This window comes from Anticarsia gemmatalis, chromosome 9 (genome assembly GCF_050436995.1).
Source record: "Anticarsia gemmatalis isolate Benzon Research Colony breed Stoneville strain chromosome 9, ilAntGemm2 primary, whole genome shotgun sequence".
NCBI classification, from domain to species: domain Eukaryota; kingdom Metazoa; phylum Arthropoda; class Insecta; order Lepidoptera; family Erebidae; genus Anticarsia; species Anticarsia gemmatalis.
Window position 1 is genome coordinate 7268120 of NC_134753.1, and position 20834 is coordinate 7288953.

Below are 20834 nucleotides of genomic sequence, written 5' to 3' on the forward strand. Positions count from 1 at the left end.
ATATGCTACCGCAAGTCTGGCTTTTTTAATTATTCTATTAAAGTTACATCATATTCTTGATTTGGGAGTCGAACCCATTTGACAGATTTTTCAACGATTACTATATTTATCAAATTTTTATTTGTTAAGTAGATGGTTGATTCCTCAAAAACAAGAATATTTTTTCACGATATAATAAAGAGTGTTTACAATTATTCCTTTTGAGAAGTTATTTTGTGACTCAAGTTACTTGAGCGATATTTCTTTCAAAATGTGTCACTCAATAGAAATCATTGCCTCCACGTTAAGTCATTTTACACCTTTAAGACCAAACATGTTTAAGTAGAGAATTACGAGAGGAAAACAACAGTTTAATAGAATTATATCAAAATGTACATTTACAGAATGAGCTTAGTATCTTTCTCAAATACGATTCATTATCAAAGTTTTGAAACAATCAAGTATTTTTTGGCAGTTTTCGTTACAACTAAATTAGATATCTTAACATTTAATACGATACGTTGTCATGGTCTCAAAGGTGTTACAAATGTTTAAAAGTGTACTTACCCATGACTTGTACTTCCAATGTTCCCTTAGCAGTGTATCCCTGAGAGTTCTTCGCTACGCAAGTGTAGGTCGCTTCGTCGCTCATTCGTTCTACGTTCTCGATGACCAGCGTTCCGTTGGAGAATACCTTCTGTTTACGGTTGATTGGCAGCACCCTGGAAGCAACAAATATATTGCTTAAGTAAATTTTCACGTACACAACAACACGTCCCTTATACCTGAAGGTGTAGGGAGAAATATATAAAGCCACCCATGTTTCACCGATGACAGTGTTTTATTTTGTACAACATAATTTTATTTGAAATTTATAAATCGTAGCGTAAGATTGGCTAGGTTTTATTCAGACCATTTACTTAAGCAATCTTAGGCAAATATAGCATAATTTATAAAACACAAACTCACACGCACGCGTACGCTCGGTATACGCAGGTGCGTGCACGTCCAAAATAAATGTAAAAAAAGAATTCATACTGGCTATGTATGGATGATTAAATAATCCCAACTAGCACACAAGCTGCTTATACAGTCGTTATACAGCCTGATAGTTGCATAAGAGTCGTTCAAATGCTGTACAATTCTCTATAAGTTGTATACTAGCTATTTAAAAAACCCTTTAACAGCTAGGCGGGACAGTAGCCGTTTAGTAGGAAACTAATGACTTATAGTGATATATGAGCATGTAATTGCATCGCTAGACAGCCTAGGGAAGTATAGCTGAGTTAAGGGAACTTTCTATAACACCGTTAACTGTATAAGGGGACTTTAGGAGATAAAGGAGTTTAAACGGAGTTATGCGTTGCGCTTATAGCGCTCAAGAGCGTAAATAAGCTTTTTGTAATGCCTTAGGTTCTATAACAGATTTTTTTAGGGCTAGTGTATTACTCATCTATAAAAGAGTTGCGTAGGTCTTTAATAGCGCCTTGAGCGTTATATCAGATATTTATATGGCTTCTGTACGGCAAATAGATGTATAAGGTATCATTCGAAACATTTTAACAGCCATGGGGATTACAGAATTATGTTAAGCAAGTAAAGCGCTATAACCGAGTATATACCTTTATACTAAAGCATATAGCATATATTTACATAGGTGCAGTGGTGGTTCAGTCTGTCAACTGTTTTTAAAGAATAAATAAAATAAAATAAAATAAAATAAAATAAAATAAAATAAAATAAAATAAAATAAAATAAAATAAAATAAAATAAAATAAAATAAAATAAAATAAAATAAAATAAAATAAAATAAAATAAAATAAAATAAAATAAAATAAAATAAAATAAAATAAAATAAAATAAAATAAAATAAAATAAAATAAAATAAAATAAAATAAAATAAAATAAAATAAAATAAAATAAAATAAAATAAAATAAAATAAAATAAAATAAAATAAAATAAAATAAAATAAAATAAAATAAAATAAAATAAAATAAAATAAAATAAAATAAAATAAAATAAAATAAAATAAAATAAAATAAAATAAAATAAAATAAAATAAAATAAAATAAAATAAAATAAAATAAAATAAAATAAAATAAAATATAAATTAAAAAAAAATGAAAAAAAAAAAATTTCAAACTATTTTAATATTCAACGACTGACCCCTAAAAGTACGAGTAAAATGCTGGTGTGCGACCAAAACAATTATATTGAAGCACTCCTATGCCACAACTGCAGAACCTTGAGGTCTACAACAGCAAACACTAGAGCCTTTGTACAGCTTAAGCCGCTACAGCAGATGTAACCAACTCTGAGAGGTGCTTGATCGAGACGCCATTACAGCATTTGGTAAACATATTTTTTGAGGTTATTACGATCTTTTGAAGATCATATAAATCTATAGCCTGGTAACGTTAACATAATTAAAATCATTTTTTATTACCTATAACCCTAATTAAACTATCTGTAACACTCAAAGTCTTATTTATGTTCAAAATACAATTTTCAAATCCACATATCTATATAATTTTTGCATTTAAAACTGAATATTTTGAGGGCGCATGAAAATATTGACGATAATATACATATATATTGACAGCAAACTGGAACTCGCACTTTCATATCACGTACACAAAGAAATAAAAGCGATAGACTACTTGTTATTTTCATAATCCAATCCGTAAAAATAAAATGTCTCCTCATTTGTCACTGATGATTCATTTTAATACAATATATTTAGTTTACACCACAATAAACCGACCATATTACTAATTTAGAGCGTTAGCATTTATAACCGTTACACAGTAGCGCTAAAATAAGGTAAAGGTGGTATAATCGCGCTGCAAGAGCTTTTTCGAACGCTCGTGGCGCTAACCACTTCTGTACAACAGCTGGTAAGCGCCACGAAGCTGCGAAAAAGCTCTTGTAGCGCGATTATACCACCTTCATCTTATTTTAGCGCTCCTGTATTACTACTATACTACGTTCTATTATAATTACTATTTACGACCACTGTAGATCTAATGTAGAGCTATAAGCTGGACAGTATGGGCCTATTTGACGCTACAAGAGATCTGTAGCCGCTTATAGAACCACTATACTTCTTACTAAGGAGCCTAAGGCGTTATAAAAATCCTTTAACCGGCCATTGTGCAGCTTGTTATAGCGCTTGTGTGCTAGTTGGGAATGATAATGACCTGTTATCACGTTCCCAGACGATAGATTCAATGGGGTATCCGGCAACTGGGCAGTGTACGATGAGGTTATCTCCGGCAACAACGGGGCGTTTCTTCATGGTGCGCACGTAGGGCAGGCCGTATACGTTCACTCGGGACGAATGGGAAGCGCTGCCAACCTGCAAAATAATGTCAACATTGTAAGCACCAAATTATTACCATATTTATATTGAATACATCGATTATATTTAGTTTTAATTAAATTTTATTTAAAACTATAAAGTTACCAATCCTTCATTGACGAGATTGGTTACATTATAGTTTAGAATATAGTATAGTAATATAATTATTGCTTTATTATATTACTAGTAACAAAATAATGAGAAAATAAAATTCGGCTATAACGTGATACAATAACAGAAAACAACAATATTAAAGTTACTTTACTAAACAAAATTTACTTATACTCGGGCCATTTCAAACGTGCGAACTAATCATGTCATTTTACCGAAGTCTCTCGCTCGCACTTACACATTCACATTCCTATGATTATTTTAATTATGACGTAGTTTACACGTTTGTAACGTATAGTAAGAACTAGACATACCTTGCTCGACGCAATGCAAGTGTAGAGACCACCATCGTTAGTATGTACGGAAGAAATGTTCAGATGCGATTCAACGTTGCCATCAGCTGTCACGAACTGTCCGATCTGGAGACGCTCGCCACTGTTCAGTTTGTCACCATCGAGGAGCCACGCGATGTCGGGAGTGGGGTTGCCGGACGCGACGCACTTCAGACGCAGGGATGGGCCGGAGCGGAAAGTCTGTTCGCCGAAGCTGTGGCGGATCTGGGGTGGTTCGACTGTGGATGCAATTTAATTTAGTGGTGGCACAAATATTACCTACTACTACTATACCAATTCCGGGTTTAGAATATTTGTATACTATTGGCGTTAAAAGACAGAATCATGGGGAAAAATAATTCTTGTCGCAAATTAGTTAGATAAAATTTACGAAGAATCTTACAAGTTGTTATGATATTTATTGGTTACAGGGTTGGTATATTGGTTTTTTCAATGTCATAATAATAATTGTATTATTTAATGCACTCTTATACTCACATCGTCCTCCAAGTTTCAGTTCGGCACTAGCGCCCGCACTTTCTTGATCGTTCCTGATAAAGCATTGGTACATTCCCTTGTCTTCCTTCTTTACCGATTCAATCCTGAAATTAACACATTCATTTACTATTGTAACCTCTACAATTTCAGTAGTTTTTCTTCAAGGGTGATTGACGTCAGACCGGGCCGGTGGGTTGGTTTTACAAGTAAATCATGCTATAGGTAGAGACCCTTAGTATCGCTGGATATCGTAGGACAATGATGAAATCTTATTTCAATTTTCCTAAATAATTTCTTTACATTTTTTTATACAGTAAAAAATATATATGTAGGTACCTCAAAGTAGCGTCATGATGGTTCATGTCCTTGCTGTCCTTAAGCCAAGTGATAGTCTTAACAGGGTTTCCTTCATATCGGCAAGTGAATACGGCTGGGCGTCCAAAGTCAACGGTCTGAGTAGCAGGTTCAACGGTAGCTTTCAAAGGAGCCGTCACAGTTAATACAGTTTCCACAGATTCACCTGAAAAATTACATGTGATTAAATATACAGATTAAGCTTCACACTCAGTCATAATGAAGTCGTTAAAAATATTGATGGGCAGAGTCTAGCTATTACGTTGCGTTAAATTATTCAGTATTCGTACCTGTTTCATTAATACGTCGCTCCTTGTTTACGATTTCAATCACGTATGTATTTATTCATTTTTAATGTTAGATCATTGTTTGTGTATAAAAGCAACGTGTATATTTATCACTATTGAAGAGACAATACTAACCTCCAACAGAATTGTTTACAACGCACAGGTACTTTCCAGAATCCTCAACTTTAGCCTCTTTGATGATCAAAGTTCCCGACACCTGCTTTACTCTATCGTCGAGTGTAACTGGCTGCTTCCTGGTCGTGCCGTCAATGAACTTGTACCATCTGAAACAAAACAGAACATGTTCAGTATACACGTTTATTCACTTCAACAATACATTGGAGAATTACAGGGACGTAAATTGGTAGCTCTATTTGTTAAAGCAAGACTGAAGTAAGTTAAGATAAATTTCGTTAGAGGTTTCTAAAATTATTCTATATGTGGAATAGAATCTCCCAATAGAGCCACCCACCTGAACGCAGGAACTGGAAAACCTTGACCTAGGCATAAAATAGTGCCCGTTTCGCCGAGTTTCAATTCAGATTCTTGTAAACGACCACTAGACAGCTTTGGAGGAAGACTGTTTGTTGGTTCTTAAAGAAGAAACAAAGGCAATCTGAGCTAGCTCTGACGTGTGTTATAAATACACAACACGAAGATTTAAAAAACCAATACAGACACAAAAGTGATTGTAACGAAAATTTAATGAACATAAAAAGCTAGCCGTTGGGACAGAGTTATCATAAAGCTACCGCATAAACCAGGGCTGAACTTTCACTGTAAAATATATGTAAAGTGCAGCCTTGACTCACGTAAAGCACAAAGTAAAGATTAAAGCGTCGGAACGAAAGCAAGAACACCCTGACACTTACCAACAGGTGTCTACGCCGCTCAATCGTTACTTTGGCTGGGGACCATAATAAGGCGCGCGGCCGGCCGCGATTCATCACGCCTTCATGTCACGTGTGGGCGGGGCGGCCGCCGCAACAGACTGCAATAACAACGGATATCAGTACATTGGGATGATAGTATGGTATGACTACGTGATAGATGAATGCGTGAGAAGCCGCCGGCCGGCCCTAGGACATTGAAAGCCGTACCTCGCGAGAGGGGCTGGGAAAGCTTGAACTTCACAAAGTAGCGCGAGGCTTTCATCTTGTCGACCTATTTGTCGATTGAGCCCATCGCCCGTCACCTTTGGCCCCGTCCTACCGGTCGGCTCTGGAATGCAAAACCGTCCGTGTACTGTGCCTACTCACCTAAACAAGGGCGCCGGGTAAGCGGCGACTTGGCATGTTAAGTACGCCACGTCCATTTGAGCCACGGTGAAAACTTCCCACCCTTCGAAATTTTTAGTGGTATCCTTTCGAGGGGCTATTTTATTTGTTGGTTCTGTAATTGCAGAGACGACTTTTTGGATCCCTCACATTAAAGACAAAATACAAAACTATCTAGAAAGTCCATTATTCATTCGAATATACATAAATATGAGATGGTTAACCCAGGAAGAAATACACCATATAAAACGAAATGTTCCTAAATATTTGAGCACGAATTCAAAATTTAAGTAAATGTCCGAATTTCATATCGTCATTGCAGTTTAAATACTCATTATTTATACATGGCATGAGATATAATGTGACGCACCTTGATGATGGCACAGGGAATCCTTGCGCTGGGCATAAGAGTGCTAACGAAGAATTTTGAGGATAATATACAGCTGCTTTGGGAGTTGATGTTATACTTGGCGCAGCACTCGCAATCGGCTCTACATAAACATTTAAAATATTTACTTATCTCTTAATTTGTAATTAAAATGTAGTGTTCTAAGCCATATGGATAAACGAAATTAACAAAACGAACGAGCAACTTGCCTGAATATAGGAACAGGAAAGGCCTGCGCTTGACAGAGTAATCCGAAACTTTGTCCGACATTGCGTACAAAAGTTGTGCTACGAGCGTCCGTTGAAAAAGTGGGTGCTTTGGAGGCCACAGGTTCTGTGATGTGAAAAAAAAATCACTTGCCTGAAAATTGGAGCGGGGTAACTTTGAGCCTGACAAAGGAGTGTAAAAGCTTGTCCGACGCGTTTGCGAAAAATGCTTCCCATCGATTCGGAGGAAAATGTTGGGGACTTAGCGCCAACCGGTTCTATAACATGAGTTTTTTAATTACAAAACTGAATTTTTGAAACTTGCCTGAAAATTGGTACTGGAAAGGCCTGCGCTTGACAAAGTAGAGCAAAACTTTGACCTTCATGCCTTTTTATAGATGAAAGAGCTGACTCAGTAGAAAAAGAAGGAGCTTTCGATCCCATGGGTTCTGTACAAAAATGATATAGGGTCATTAATTGAGCACGAGACTGAGTTCTCGGAAGACTGCCTACATGAACTTCAAATCTATTTATGGACATATTTTTAAATATAGCATACTAGGATGTTTCAATATCTTAAAGGAATACAGATATTTCATGATAATGGACTTTGAAGCCGACACTTGCCTGAATATCGGTATAGGAAACGCTTGAGCCTGACACATTAATGCAAAACCTTGACCCATATGTCTCGTAACCGCTGACAAAGTGAAATCAGTCGAGAAGCTAGGCGGCTTGGAACTTACAGGCTCTGTAGAAAGTAACATCATATTAATATTACTCACCTAAATATAGGAATAGGGGACGCCTGCGCCTGACAGAGCAACGCGAAACTTTGCCCGATTTCTCTAACAAATATACTTCCCTTGGAGTCGGTCGAGAAAGAAGGCGCTTTTGCACCAACGGGTTCTAAAAGCAGGTCGGTTATGTCAAAATATAGAACCTACCTGAATACTGGTTGGGGATACCCTTGTGCTTGACAAAGCATAGAGCCGCCAGAATGAGCTTCTATTTCATAATTGTAAGAAGATGCAGAAGTGGGGAACGTGGGCGCTCGTGCAGAAACTGGTTCTAAACCAACAAAACATAATCTATATAATGAGCCACTCACTTGAATATAGGAGGAGGGTGAGCTTGAGCCTGACACAAAAGTACGACGCCTTGTTCTACCACCTTGGTGAGAGTAGTGCTTTTAAATTCCAAGGAAAATGACGGTGCTTTTGACCCAATCGGTTCTGTGACAATACGAACAAATTCACTGACGATTTAATAATAAGTCCATGTTTTCTTACCTGAATAATGGGACGGGAAACGCTTGGGCTTGGCACAAAAGAGCAAAATCTTGACCAGTTCTACGTGTTATTCCAGAAAATTGAACGTCGTTTGAAAATGTTGGGGATTTTGAGCCAACGGGTTCTACAATTGAAAATAAATTGGAATATTTTATTCACCTGAATATTGGTACTGGAAAAGCTTGTGCTGGACAAATGAGGTTTAAACTCTGGCCAGTATTCCTCACATACCAAGAAAACTTATTGTCAGTGGAAAACGCAGGCGATTTCGATCCAATTGGCTCTAAAATTATATAAATATGTAGTTAAATTACCTGAATATAGGAATGGGATGCCCCTGAGCTCGACATAGTAAGGCTAAGCTGTGTCCTACAGGTCTTATAAACCAAGCCAATCTGTCATCAGTAGAAAATGTAGGGGGCTTGGAACCAACGGGTTCTGGAAATCGTCAGTATCATTAAAAATAATAATATTCTCACCTAAACAGTGGTACAGGATACCCTTGGGCCGGACATGTTAGTGCAAAAGCTTGATTTTCTTTTATCTCAAACCAGGCTAACTTGGACACGCTTGAAAAAGAAGGGCTTTTGGAGCCGATTGGTTCTAAAAGCAATAGTAAAAGTACCTGAATATAGGGGCTGGGTATCCCTGTGCTGGACAAAGCAACGCGAAGCCCTGCTCTACGTTCTTTACATACCACGCCAGTTTGAAATCCGTAGAGAATGTAGGGGCTTTAAGACCGACGGGTTCTAGAAACAAATGTGTCTTTTAACCGTTGAGTTAGAACTCACCTAAACAGAGGGACCGGGTATGCTTGGGCCAAGCAAAGCAGCGTAATGCTGGAGTCCATGGCAAATTCCACAAATTCTATTGTTTTAGTCGGTACTTTTGGTGGGGCGCTATTTATTGGTTCTAAAAGAAAAATATCACAAATCTTAATTAAAATAAGTTTACCTGAACAGGGGAACTGGGAATGCTTGAGCGGGACACAGCAGCGTTACGCTGGCTTGTACATACGCATTGAAACCTCTAGAATTATCCATTGTTGGAAACTTCGGAGGAACTCGGCCTACGGGTTCTGGACACGTAAATAGTTTTTGTGTACGATTTGTAAAAACAGTTATCATTACCTGAATATCGGAACGGGATAAGCTTGCGCAGGGCAAAGTAATGTAACAGTACTACTGAGAGTTACTTCCGTGATATCAATCATTTTCATTGCTACTTTTGGAGCGGCGCTACCCAACGGCTCTAAGAAAAAGTTAGATAATCAGATATTAAAATCATATCTAATAATATACCTGAACGCCGGGGCAGGGTAAGCTTGAGCGGGACACAACATAGTGACGCTATCAGCTCCATTAGCATCAAAAGCGCGACTTTTGTCGCCGGTAGTGAATTTTGGTGAAACGCGACCGACTGGCTCTAGGATAAAAAATGCTTGCTTGTTGTTCTATTCTTTAACATTATTACCTGAATAATGGGACTGGGAAGGCCTGTGCTGGACATAATATTGTCAAACTGGTATCATATACAGCGCTGAAACTTCTTGAACTATCCATCGAAGGGAATTTTGGTGACACTCGCCCCACAGGCTCTAAAGAGATAAGATCAAGATAAATGAATGTACCTGAAAAATGGGGCCGGGAACGCTTGCGCCGGACAGAGCAAAGTCACGCAAGAATTGGAAGAGAACGTAAAACTGCGGCCCGTTTCAGTTGATGGGAATTTTGGTGAAACTTTGCCCATAGGTTCTGTATACGGAAGAACGATAAATTATTAAATATTACCTAAATGCTGGACAGGGGAATCCTTGCGCTGGACATAGTAAAGGTACTCCGTCTCCCGCGTTTGCAACGAAAGTTCTACTAATATCTCCTGTTGGAAATTTAGGAGACACCCTTCCCATAGGTTCTATAAAATGAATTGATATATTCTTAATTTTTATAACAATAATTACGTCTTACCTATACATTGGGGCAGGGTAAGCTTGAGCGGGACAAAGAAGCGCAACGTTTTGACGGCTGTCAAAGTTGAAAAGTCTACTTTTCTCTAGGGTTGGAAATTTTGGCGTTACTTTTCCCATTGGTTCTGAAGCAAATCGAATGTTATGGTGACGAGAAGATTGGAAAATAAATTGTTCATTATAAACATTTGAAGTACCTGAAAATCGGGACTGGGAACGCCTGCGCAGGGCATTGTAGGGCAAATGAGTCACTTTGCTTGGCTCCAATCATTGTCCCCATCACAACAGATGCGAATTTGGGCGGTACGCGTCCGACTGGCTCTATAGAAGCAATGAATTAAACATGATTTGATCACATTTACCTGAACAAGGGGGTTGGAAACGCTTGGGCGGGACACTGCAAAGCGTAAGAATCGCCCTTTGTGACTTCAAACATGGTCCCAGTTAAAACGGACGCAAACTTGGGAGGTACGCGGCCAACGGGTTCTAGAAATGATTATAAAATTACTAGAATAGCAAAATGCCATACCTGAACACGGGGACAGGGAATGCCTGAGCTGGACATTGCAACGTAAACGCAGATCCGAAAGTGGTTACGAACATCATGCCCACTTGTGTTGTAGACAACCTAGGTGGCACGCGCCCTATGGGCTCTGAGGAAGTACGCAAAACGACGTTAATTTGACTCTTACCGGTACATAGGTGCAGGGTAAGCCTGTGCTGGGCATAGGACTGAGATGGTGGACAGCTCGCTAAACTGGTAGCCGCTGGTCGTCGACGCGCTAGGGAACTTGGGAGGTACCCGACCCACCGGCTCTGCGCATGTTGGGAGAAGGCGAGTTCACGAAAAGAGGACACCAAAATTCACTTGGGTAATGCATGGATAATGGGCCCTAATAAAACCCCTACTCATCCCTAAGGATAACAATAATCTCGCGAGTCAAGGCTCTGCAGGGTACCCTATCCCAACATTCAGGCAAGTTAAAAATTCAAAATAATAAGTTTAAAGACACAATCCAACGTTGTGTATTCAAACTAGAAAATTTACAATAAAGATAATCTTTTAATGTGCAGTCAAATCCACATAATGCCAATGAATAATTAACTAAAGCATCTAAAAATATACGATTACGATAAAAGATTATAATTATTGTATCGAAATTTCATAAATTTATAGAAACTAGACAGCAAATATTCCTTTTAAAAATCTGTGTAGTAATGAAGCATGAATAATTTAGATATCAAATTCAATGTGAAAATCAAGCTGACTAGAATAATTGCTGTTTAATTGCAATAGAATACAATAAATAGATAATGGCACACATAATATGCGGGTACATCGAAAATACGAACATTAAAAACGTAAGCTAAAGTTCAAAGCTTTATTAAAAATATTACGACTATTTTGTTTAAAAGTAAAAGTTATTTATTATTTAAAGGCAATGAAATTTGTTTTCTTGTGACATGTGTGCGATTTTCTATTCCTGAATAAAATAAAAAAACTGAGCGCCATTAATTCATATAAATAAACAAATAATTGGCTATTATTGAATGGGGACATAAAGCAATTTGCATAAACTAGTACCACAATATGAATTGATGTCACTCACATATCAAAATGTACTACAGTTTAATAAACTCACCGGTAATAACAAGTCGTCCTTTAGTCGCAGATAGTCGGGTTTCACCAGTAAGCCTGTGCTTTGTCCTGCATTGGTATGATTTATAGCCATCCTCAGGTCCTACATCGCGGATATGCAATTCTCCAGATGGAAGTACTAAGTATTTGCCCTCTGAAACAGTAATTTAGTTGTATTAAATCTGCCAGGGAGCAAAAAATGCAATAAATTTCATAATTTGCAACGCAACCTAAAGTTGCGATTTACTTACGAATTCCATTGCATGCATTAATACTAAGGAAGAGGGAAAAAGGAATTAGGTAGGCCGTGAGGCCTGTGGAATCACGGGAACCCAATTGAGGAACAAAGCCCTACACAATGTGATCCTAGTGACGCGGTCGTTGACACTCGAATAGTGTTATCTATTCCCACGATGTGACAATCATAAGGATATGAGAAGGCTATCATTGCCTCAAAAACTATTTACATCGTACCGTCAAAGTTATTTGTAGAATCTAGTTTGATGTCTATTTCCTTGTCGTCTTCGCTGATGATCCAAGAGATGACAGTTACGTATTCTGATACAAAACTTGGTATGTGGCATTTCAAGATAGCGCTATTGCCCCTCAAAACGTACTCTTCCATCAGATTCACAGCGTATGCCTGAGACACAACTGAAACAATATTGTAAAAATGACCTTAGACAATAGAGTAGCATGTTGCGAGGCGGCGAAAATGCCATTAGTGACAAATTATTTGCCATCGTTACTTTCTAAAATTCAGCACTGACCGTAATACCCTAAAATTATAATTTGGGTATAATACGAGTAGGATTGTGGATTAGGGAGACCCTAACTTGGAATTTAGTTTTTGTACCTAAGTCAGAAGTTGAGTTAATTTTAATTTCTTGCTCATTTTCGTCTTCCGAGATTATCCATGAATTGACAGCGACGTACTCGGATACAAAGCTTGGTATTTGACATTTCAAGATAGCCGCGTTTCCACGCAAAACATACTCTTCCCAAAACTTTACATCGTACGCCTGGGACACGACTGAAAGTATTATGAAAAATAAATCAGACAAGGCGCAACAATATCTTTCGTCTAGGCCTGACTTAGATTAAAGACATTGAAGAAGGATAATAGGAAAAGGATGCGCGATTCTTCTAAGTTGCGGTGATAGTAAATGTTACCTAAATTATAATCGGATTCTAAATTTATCTCCATTTCATCCCGGTCCCCTTCGGAGATGATCCAGGAAGTGACCGTGACATACTCGGTGACGAAACTAGGAATGTGACATTTCAGTATAGCGGCATTTCCGCGTAAGACATTTTCTTCCCACAAGTTTACCGTATACGACTGTGATACAACTGCAAATAATATCAAATATTCGCCCTATTAAAAACCTCGTAAATAATATTTCTGTTGAAGGAGGGGAAATGAAGGAAATGGCGAGAATTTGTTTTTGGCCCGATACCTAAATTGAAAGAGTCATCGAGTTGAATTTCGTTTTCATTAACATCTCCCTCAGATATTATCCAAGATGAAACAGTTACGTATTCTGTGACGAAACTCGGTATATGACACTTGACAATTGCTGAATTTCCACGCAGAACGTTTTCTTCCATTAAATTCACAGTGTACGCTTGAGACACAACTGAAATTTACAACTAACTATAAGTGGAGTCAATGATTCGTCTTCAGGAACAGGAAAAAGGGTATAGTCTGGAATCCTATAAGTGTCTGAGTACCCAGATCATTGGATTCAGCTTTAATCTCCAATTCATCAATATCTCCTTCTGAGATAATCCACGATGATACACTAACATATTCCGTCACAAAAGTGGAAATGTGACATTTGAAAATGGCGGCATTCCCTTTTAATACGCTCTCTTCCAAAAGATTGACAGTGTATATTTGTGAAACAACTGTAATTGAGAATTAGCAGAATGTTAAAACACAGAAAACATAAAACCAAGGATTAGGAGCAGGAGAACTGGTGCGTTAAGATGTTTTTTAACTTATGTAGTACCCTCTTTATCAACAGAATCGCTTATTGTTATTTCATCCTCATCTTCGCCTTCAGAAATAATCCAAGAAGATACTGATACATATTCTGTTACAAAACTCGGAATCAAACACTTTACTATTGCAGAATTTCCTCTTAGAACATTTTCTTCAACCAAATGAACGGTGTACGCCTGCGATACAACTAAAATTCGAAAAAAACAATAGACGTAAACATTACTACACAGCTTTGAAGAGCTTACCCTAACAATTCTATAAAAGGTAACGGGCAGGATTAAATATAGGGGAAATTGCCGGTCCATGAGAACTATACCGTAATTTTCATTCAGTGCATACTCTCCACCTTCGGTATCGTGCCAAGAGATCACTTGCACATGATCAGATACAAACGAAGGTATATGGCACTTGAACACAGCAGCGTTACCGCGAATTACATAAATGTCGTACACTTGCGACTCGTAGAATTGATTAACAGCTGAAATATTGAATAGAGAAGAATAAACCATATGATTGTATATTATTGAGTCCGACACGGGGATTCAGTGGAGTGCGGATAGGAACAATTGGGGCCGCGCGTTGCTCTCGATTACCGTAATTGCCCTCGGAGCCGTTGAACGAAAACGTAGAGAGGGAATTATCTTCGTCCGTCACCCAATCCACAACATGAACGTAGTCTGACACGAATGATGGAATGACACACTTGACAATGGCAGAATTGCCTCGCAGGACATCTTCATCAGTAACCCTGGGTTCGTAAGACTGTCGCACCACTGTGAATGCGAATAACCTAGTTCATATGACTCATTGATACCCTTATTAAAGATTGTATTTATTATTACTTTAAAAAAGTAAAGGACCAGGAGAAAGGAACAGAAATACTACGTATATCACGATCTAATACCATCTTTATAATTAGAGTGTTCCTCAAAAGTGACTGTTTCGTTATCCATTATCCAGGCCACAACATGGACAAAATCGCCAACAAACGATGGCACGATGCATTTCATAATCGCTGTGTTGCCTCTCAAAACGAATTCGTCGTTAACTCTAGCCTCATATACTTGCAGTACAGCTGTGACAATAAAAAATAGGATTCAGGAATGAGGAATGTTGTCTAAGTGACAAATTACCCTCGTTGGAATTGGGATAATAAGTGCCTCCCTCGCTGTCCATCCACATTTCGACATAAACAAAGTCAGAGACAAAACTCGGTACTTCGCATTTCATGATGGCGGCGTTACCGCGAATCACGTACTCGTTGTCAGCTTCGGCTTCGAAAGGCTGTGACACCACTACATAAAAAATGTGCTTTAGTAATAACCCGAGGAGTTGTTTTGGATGGGAACATTGGAATCGAAGAAATTTAGTAAAAAGTACCCTCGGATGCGTTTGTATTGTTGATAGTGAGGATTTGGCCGTCATCCATAACCCATGCTTCAATGTAAACGAAGTCGCTAACAAAAGAAGGTATCTTGCAGTGAACAATAGCAGTGTTCCCTCTAATCACGTACTCGTTTTCGGCTTCGGTCACGTAATACTGTGATACGACTGAAGAATAACAATTAGATACTTAGGTTGGAACGGTTCGAGGTGTAAGGAATTATTGTGAGTACGGGAAGCGAGTATGATTTGTTTAAGAGGCCATTGATACCGAGGTCTCCGGAATGAGTAATCTGTGTCCCCTCCTCGTCGATCCACGCTTCCACTTTTACAAAGTCCGCAACAAAGGAGGGAATAGAACATTTAAGAACAGCGGCATTTCCCCGTATAACATATTCTGTGAGAATTTCTGCCTCATAGAACTGATTCACAACTGAAAGAAGACACGTAGATTTTGATGAGTTAAATCAAGGAAGGCAGGTTAAGGATCAGGGATGGGCAAATGCAGATATTTAAAGAAGAACTACCGATATCATCGGTCAGTAAATATTCGCCGCCATCGGAGTTCACCCAAGCTTCAACTTTCACGAAATCGGCCACGAAAGAAGGTATATTACATTTAAGCACAGCGGTGTTTCCTTTGATAACATACTCCGAGACTACTTCCGCTTCGTAGTATTGAGTTACAACTGCAATCAATGCAGAATATAAATTTGACAACAGAAAGGATTACAGGAGGCGGACTTTACAAAAATAAGGAATGTAGATTAGGTAGTAGATTTTATTATAGCAAGTGGTACCATCTCCTTCCTTATTTTCATCGGGAGTAAATGAATTGCCAGCCTCGTCTTGCCAAGAAATAACATTTACGAAATCGGCTACAAATGACGGTATGGAACATTTGAGAATAGCAGAGTTTCCACGAATCACGTATTCATTGTTAACTTCAGATTCGTACTGCTGCTGTACCACTGAAAATGTTATGTTAGAATATTTCTCATTAAGGAGGCAGGAATAGGAGGAGTGGTCGTTATAATAACCGGTAAAGGATTAATTAACCGTAATCCTCGCCGGGAAGGAAATCTTCATTGTCATCAGTGTGCCAAGAGAGGACATCAACGAAGTCGGCAACGAACGAGGGGACCTGACACTTGAGCACTATACTGTTCCCCATAATGACGTACTCCTTGTTCACGTCGGTGTCGTAATGCTGGGCAACCACTTAATTATAAACAATACACTTTTATATGGCTCACAATGAGTAAAATACAGATAATATCTGAAATACACATATTGAATGTTTATTCAAATAGTACTTTCTTATAATGAATCACTGAAAACAAAAATATTAGTACAAACACGAAATATCTAAAAATCTTTTCCGTTCTGGGGATTTTCACGGTTATATAAAAACTTTATTCTTCATGAAATTCTTTTTATGCTTCGTTTTAACAAGATTTAGACTCGTATATTAAACAACGAAGCACGAAAAATGCAAAACTTTCTTTCATTAAGATAAGTTGTCTTCTTAATCTAAGGTAAAGAAGTACAAAGTACAGACGTCGTGACGTCATGCGACACCCCAACTTTCAACTCCATCTATTCATCGGTTGATTATTTAATTGACCGTACTTGACCTCGTGTCATAAAGGGCAGCGCCCTATGATGACCAATCAACCATTTATGTATATCGAGCAGTCTTTATAATGCAACTGAAATATAATGCATCTCAATCCTTTTATAAATACTTTTTTTATTTTTCTAAACCATGCACTTCTTATATTTGCATAGGTGTTAGTATGCGTTTAATTTTTTTCTTACTGAAAGTTCTTTACTCGTGAAAGTCCCCAGACAACCATATAGTACTAAATGATTATGTTACAACATTACTCAGACATAATTTGACGAGAATAATGTTAGTTGAAAAGCAAACGCGTGGAAGAGCGAAGATCTCCACTCTTATCATATTTTGAAAACCAGTAGTCAAAACTCTTTAAACTGAAGTGTTATAAAATAAGCTTGTATCACTTTAAACAATCTGTTAACTATCACATTACAAACAAAAAGGGGTGATAAGTCAACAAACGACCGCGTTTGGTTATAAACAGAAATATTAGAGTGTTAGATGACATAGATGTAAGCGTATGTCATGTAGAGCCATTCAACATTATTTATAAATCTGTCATGAAGCTTTATGGCAGCTTACAAAGCGCGTGCCTCTCGGTTTTGTTGTAACATAATCTTATAACTTGCTCACATGAGTTGTGGCTCCAACTTTAGTAATATTTTCTTGTAAAGTATTTGTTCCTTAGCAAGCTCATTGCATTGTTAGAACTTTTACTAAAGTATTGAATGGCAATTTTGGGTAACTTGTTAAGGAACAAAGGCTTAAGAATGTTTCTTGGAATTTGTAATTTTATGTAAATGTTGCTTACCGGCGCGCACGTTAACATCCCGGGAATGAATGGTGCCAACAGAGTTGCGTGCGAGGCAAGCGTAGACCTGAGCGTGTACTTCTTGACGGTAGTCCTCCGCTCGGAAAGGAGGGAAAAGAAGGTTGCCGTTCGCCTGAACCTGGATGAACAGAACGTCTTTGAAGTCATATAAAATTCTCAGAAAATAACCACTACGGGAAATTCTTTTTTATATGAGTCACACAGCCTAAACTAAATGGATTAGTCATTCTTATACCAAAATAGGCACACGTAGAATACAAGCATACATATTAAACAATCGATAGGAAATTTACTTTTCCGTTTGGAAAACGTAAAGTTGTTCAATAAAAGTTGCTAATCCTAATAACGAAATACTCAAACGTTCAATACTTCAGCAGAATAATGACATCAATGAGTGGCACGTAGCTGATAGATATCTATTATTCACAATCTGCCTACTAATATAGTCACGGTATGATCACAACTCTACATGTTTTTAATATTTAAATATTGTTAATGGATGGTTATCTCTGAAACGGACTGGAAAATGCTTATTAAAACTTAGTATTATTTAGATGCGTGGTACTTATTTAATTCAAAATTACTTTGTGTCAGGTTACACAACCCATAGATATATACCTTAACCTAGGAATACTTATTTACAATTAAAACACGATAATACTTTAATGTATAAAGGGCGGTCCTGTAAGACAAAACACAAAGCAAAATAAATTTGTAGGGATTGTGGCAAATGGCGTCCTTTGATCTCTGCCTAGCCTTATGGGAATAGCATAAGTTGATGTATGTTGGTATGTGTAATAGATGTTAAACCACATACTCCTACCTCAAAAATAACGGCGCTAGTTAAATGCTTTATCGTCTCTAGACAGGGCTAGTGGCGTTTACTAATTAGTGTATGACGTCGGCTGACAGCAGGCGCAGGCGCCGCATTCACGCCAAGTGTTTAGACTATTAATGTTGTTTCGTTTGTGCGTACTGCTTTTATCGCTTACATTGGACCTTAACTATGTTATGTTTAGATGAAATTAAGAACCGAAAATAGATTAATTATTTGATCTTTAACCTCATTAATTCCGGAAGAAGACCCTAGTCCAGCAGTGGGTAATTTTTTGAATAGTTTTGACAATAATGAGAGAATGCATCTTGCATGTAATAAGGACATTTTCCCGAAAAATCCGTTTCATTTCCTTTGTCAACTGCTTAATGGTGGTAATGTTTTTGTTATCAGACGATAGATGGCATTTGTGAAATCTAAGTCTTATAAGGACTTAAAACATAGAAGTTTAACAAAAAATATGCTTGAGTTCATCAAGGGTATGTTTTGCTTCTATAATTTTGCTCTAGAATCTATACTAATATTATAAAGCTGAAGAGTTTGTTTGTTTGACTGTTTGTTTGTTTGAACGCGCTAATCTCGGGAACTACTGGTCCGATTTGAAAAATTATTTCAGTGTTAGATAGCCCATTTATTGAGGAAGGGTAAAGGCTATATACCATCATGCTACGACCAAAAGGAGCAGAGTACCAGTAAAAAATGTTACCAAAAAGGGGAAAATTTTGACACATTTTCTCTTATGTGACGCAAGCGAAGCTGCGCGGGTCAGCTAGTTTCTAATAAAAAGAAGCGTGTGCTACAAGTATCTCACCTGTCGCAATCCGGGAACATCTCCAACAGCGGTTCCATCAGCTCGTACCCAAATGATGTCGGGGGTGGGGGATCCTCGTGCAGCGCATTCCACAGTCGCTCCGGTCGTGTTGCTGAAGTCTACTCGGTTCGGGGGCTCTTTCATGAATATCGGTCCTATAGTCTCGTCCTCGCATAGCACTGACCCTGGAAGTAAAACATTCTTATTAAAATAACTTTTATATTATAGTGCTCTACGTGTATGTCTTTTTCAACCAATGACCACTTATAATAGTTTATTAGCAGTGTTGAGTAACCCTATATGTTGTTACATATAATAATTGACGTCAAGTCTATATCGTTGATTGTTGTAAATCTTTTGGCGATTGAAAATAGTGGCCGTGAGTTTCTTGCTCTTTTCATAAAACTCTACCCTTTTTCCGAGCTAGTAGTAGATTCAGTTATTGCAACGACTAACAGAAGTAACATTTGACCTAAATAAATTAGTGATTTGGTTTTGATTTTACAGAGTCATTTGCCCAGATATTCGGTTACATATTAAAGACCATAGTTGTAATTAAATCAAGTGTTTTTATATTTCTGGATACATGATATTGAAAGATTGGTAGCCTTATTTCTTCGGCTATTTTAACGGACCATACGCTCAAATTTAAATGTTTATACTCGATTGCTCTACTAATTTGCAAGCTTTTGAGGCTCAACTTTAAAGCATCCCTAGTAGACCAATTTGGCACAATTTCAATGGACACAACAGCGCTAGTTATTTTGTGGAAAATGTATGAGATTTACAGCTCAAAGTGGTCAGAAAGTGTCAAATACCTTTTTTAAGGATAACGTTGATAAAACCAACAACACGGCTTACATTTATTGTACGTAATAGTTTTGTTATAAGTTTTATAGACCACCCATCACTTAGCGGGCGATAAAGAGAGTAAATAAAAGGTTAATAGCCCCGCATTGCCCATATGTTTCTAATAAAATCCTTCCTACTGCGATTTCGCTCGCAAGTGTGGCGTATAGTTAGCAAACTAAATGAACTATTGATAACGTTCATATATTATTCAGGCTACAATAACAAGCATACCAGTTTGTATTCATAATGAAATACAAAAGAGTTATGAATATGATTATAAATGACGTATGAACTCACTTTATAAGGGGAGACGATGTAGAATAGAATTCTAATAAGGTCCGAATCGTGGCATTTCTGAGTATACAAATAGGGATTATAGGTTATTAATGACATTATATAGTTTCATTAATAATAGCATATAATATGGAAAAATATCCACATAGATCATCATCCTATTAGCCGTGACTGTTATCGACACAGATACAAACTTTACCTTATAGTTTTATATAAATTAAAAAAAAATGTTTGGCAGTTTATGTCCCAGTAACTTGCTCACACCATGTAGGTATGAGATATTTTGGCGATGCATATTAATAACCTGGTTAAGATTAAAATTCATAAAAGATGGAGCTTCCATCGCTAATAAGTCAGTGACACGAGTAAACAAACTGCGAACTCGTGCACTAGTTTAAGGGATCCCAGCGTACTCGACCCAGTTTATAATGAAGCCTGGAAAAATAATCCAGCACAAGAGACAAACGGCCTCTTGCCACGTCCCGCCTCTCGTTTTACTACACC

At 37.7% G+C, this 20834-nt stretch overlaps 1 protein-coding gene across 50 annotated transcripts in view; it reads right to left on the bottom strand.

Annotated features, from left to right (window-relative positions):
- The window catches only part of Dscam1 (Down syndrome cell adhesion molecule 1), a 61346-nt gene that overhangs the window by 28634 nt on the left and 11878 nt on the right, over positions 1-20834 (bottom strand). For 5 of the 50 annotated variants that reach the window (XM_076118386.1, XM_076118395.1, XM_076118410.1 and 2 more), the window contains exons 3-13: positions 19185-19369; positions 17518-17656; positions 12166-12345; positions 11696-11845; positions 6183-6315; positions 5059-5207; positions 4619-4802; positions 4283-4386; positions 3767-4023; positions 3181-3338; positions 547-701 (exon numbers count right to left, since the gene is read on the bottom strand). In XM_076118386.1, coding sequence (XP_075974501.1) covers positions 547-701; positions 3181-3338; positions 3767-4023; positions 4283-4386; positions 4619-4802; positions 5059-5207; positions 6183-6315; positions 11696-11845; positions 12166-12345; positions 17518-17656; positions 19185-19369 — 1794 coding nt within the window. Of the gene's footprint in view, positions 1-546; positions 702-3180; positions 3339-3766; positions 4024-4282; positions 4387-4618; positions 4803-5058; positions 5208-5395; positions 5517-6182; positions 6316-6570; positions 6692-6797; positions 6922-7741; positions 7866-7905; positions 8030-8086; positions 8211-8400; positions 8525-8565; positions 8690-8711; positions 8836-8877; positions 8999-9040; positions 9165-9716; positions 9841-9876; positions 10001-10053; positions 10178-10744; positions 10869-11695; positions 11846-12165; positions 12346-13151; positions 13332-14015; positions 14178-14292; positions 14473-14832; positions 14995-15079; positions 15251-15353; positions 15516-15609; positions 15772-15882; positions 16054-16141; positions 16304-17517; positions 17657-19184; positions 19370-20834 lie in introns of all 50 variants that reach the window. The other 45 variants (XM_076118379.1, XM_076118415.1, XM_076118411.1 and 42 more) reach the window with 37 other exon arrangements.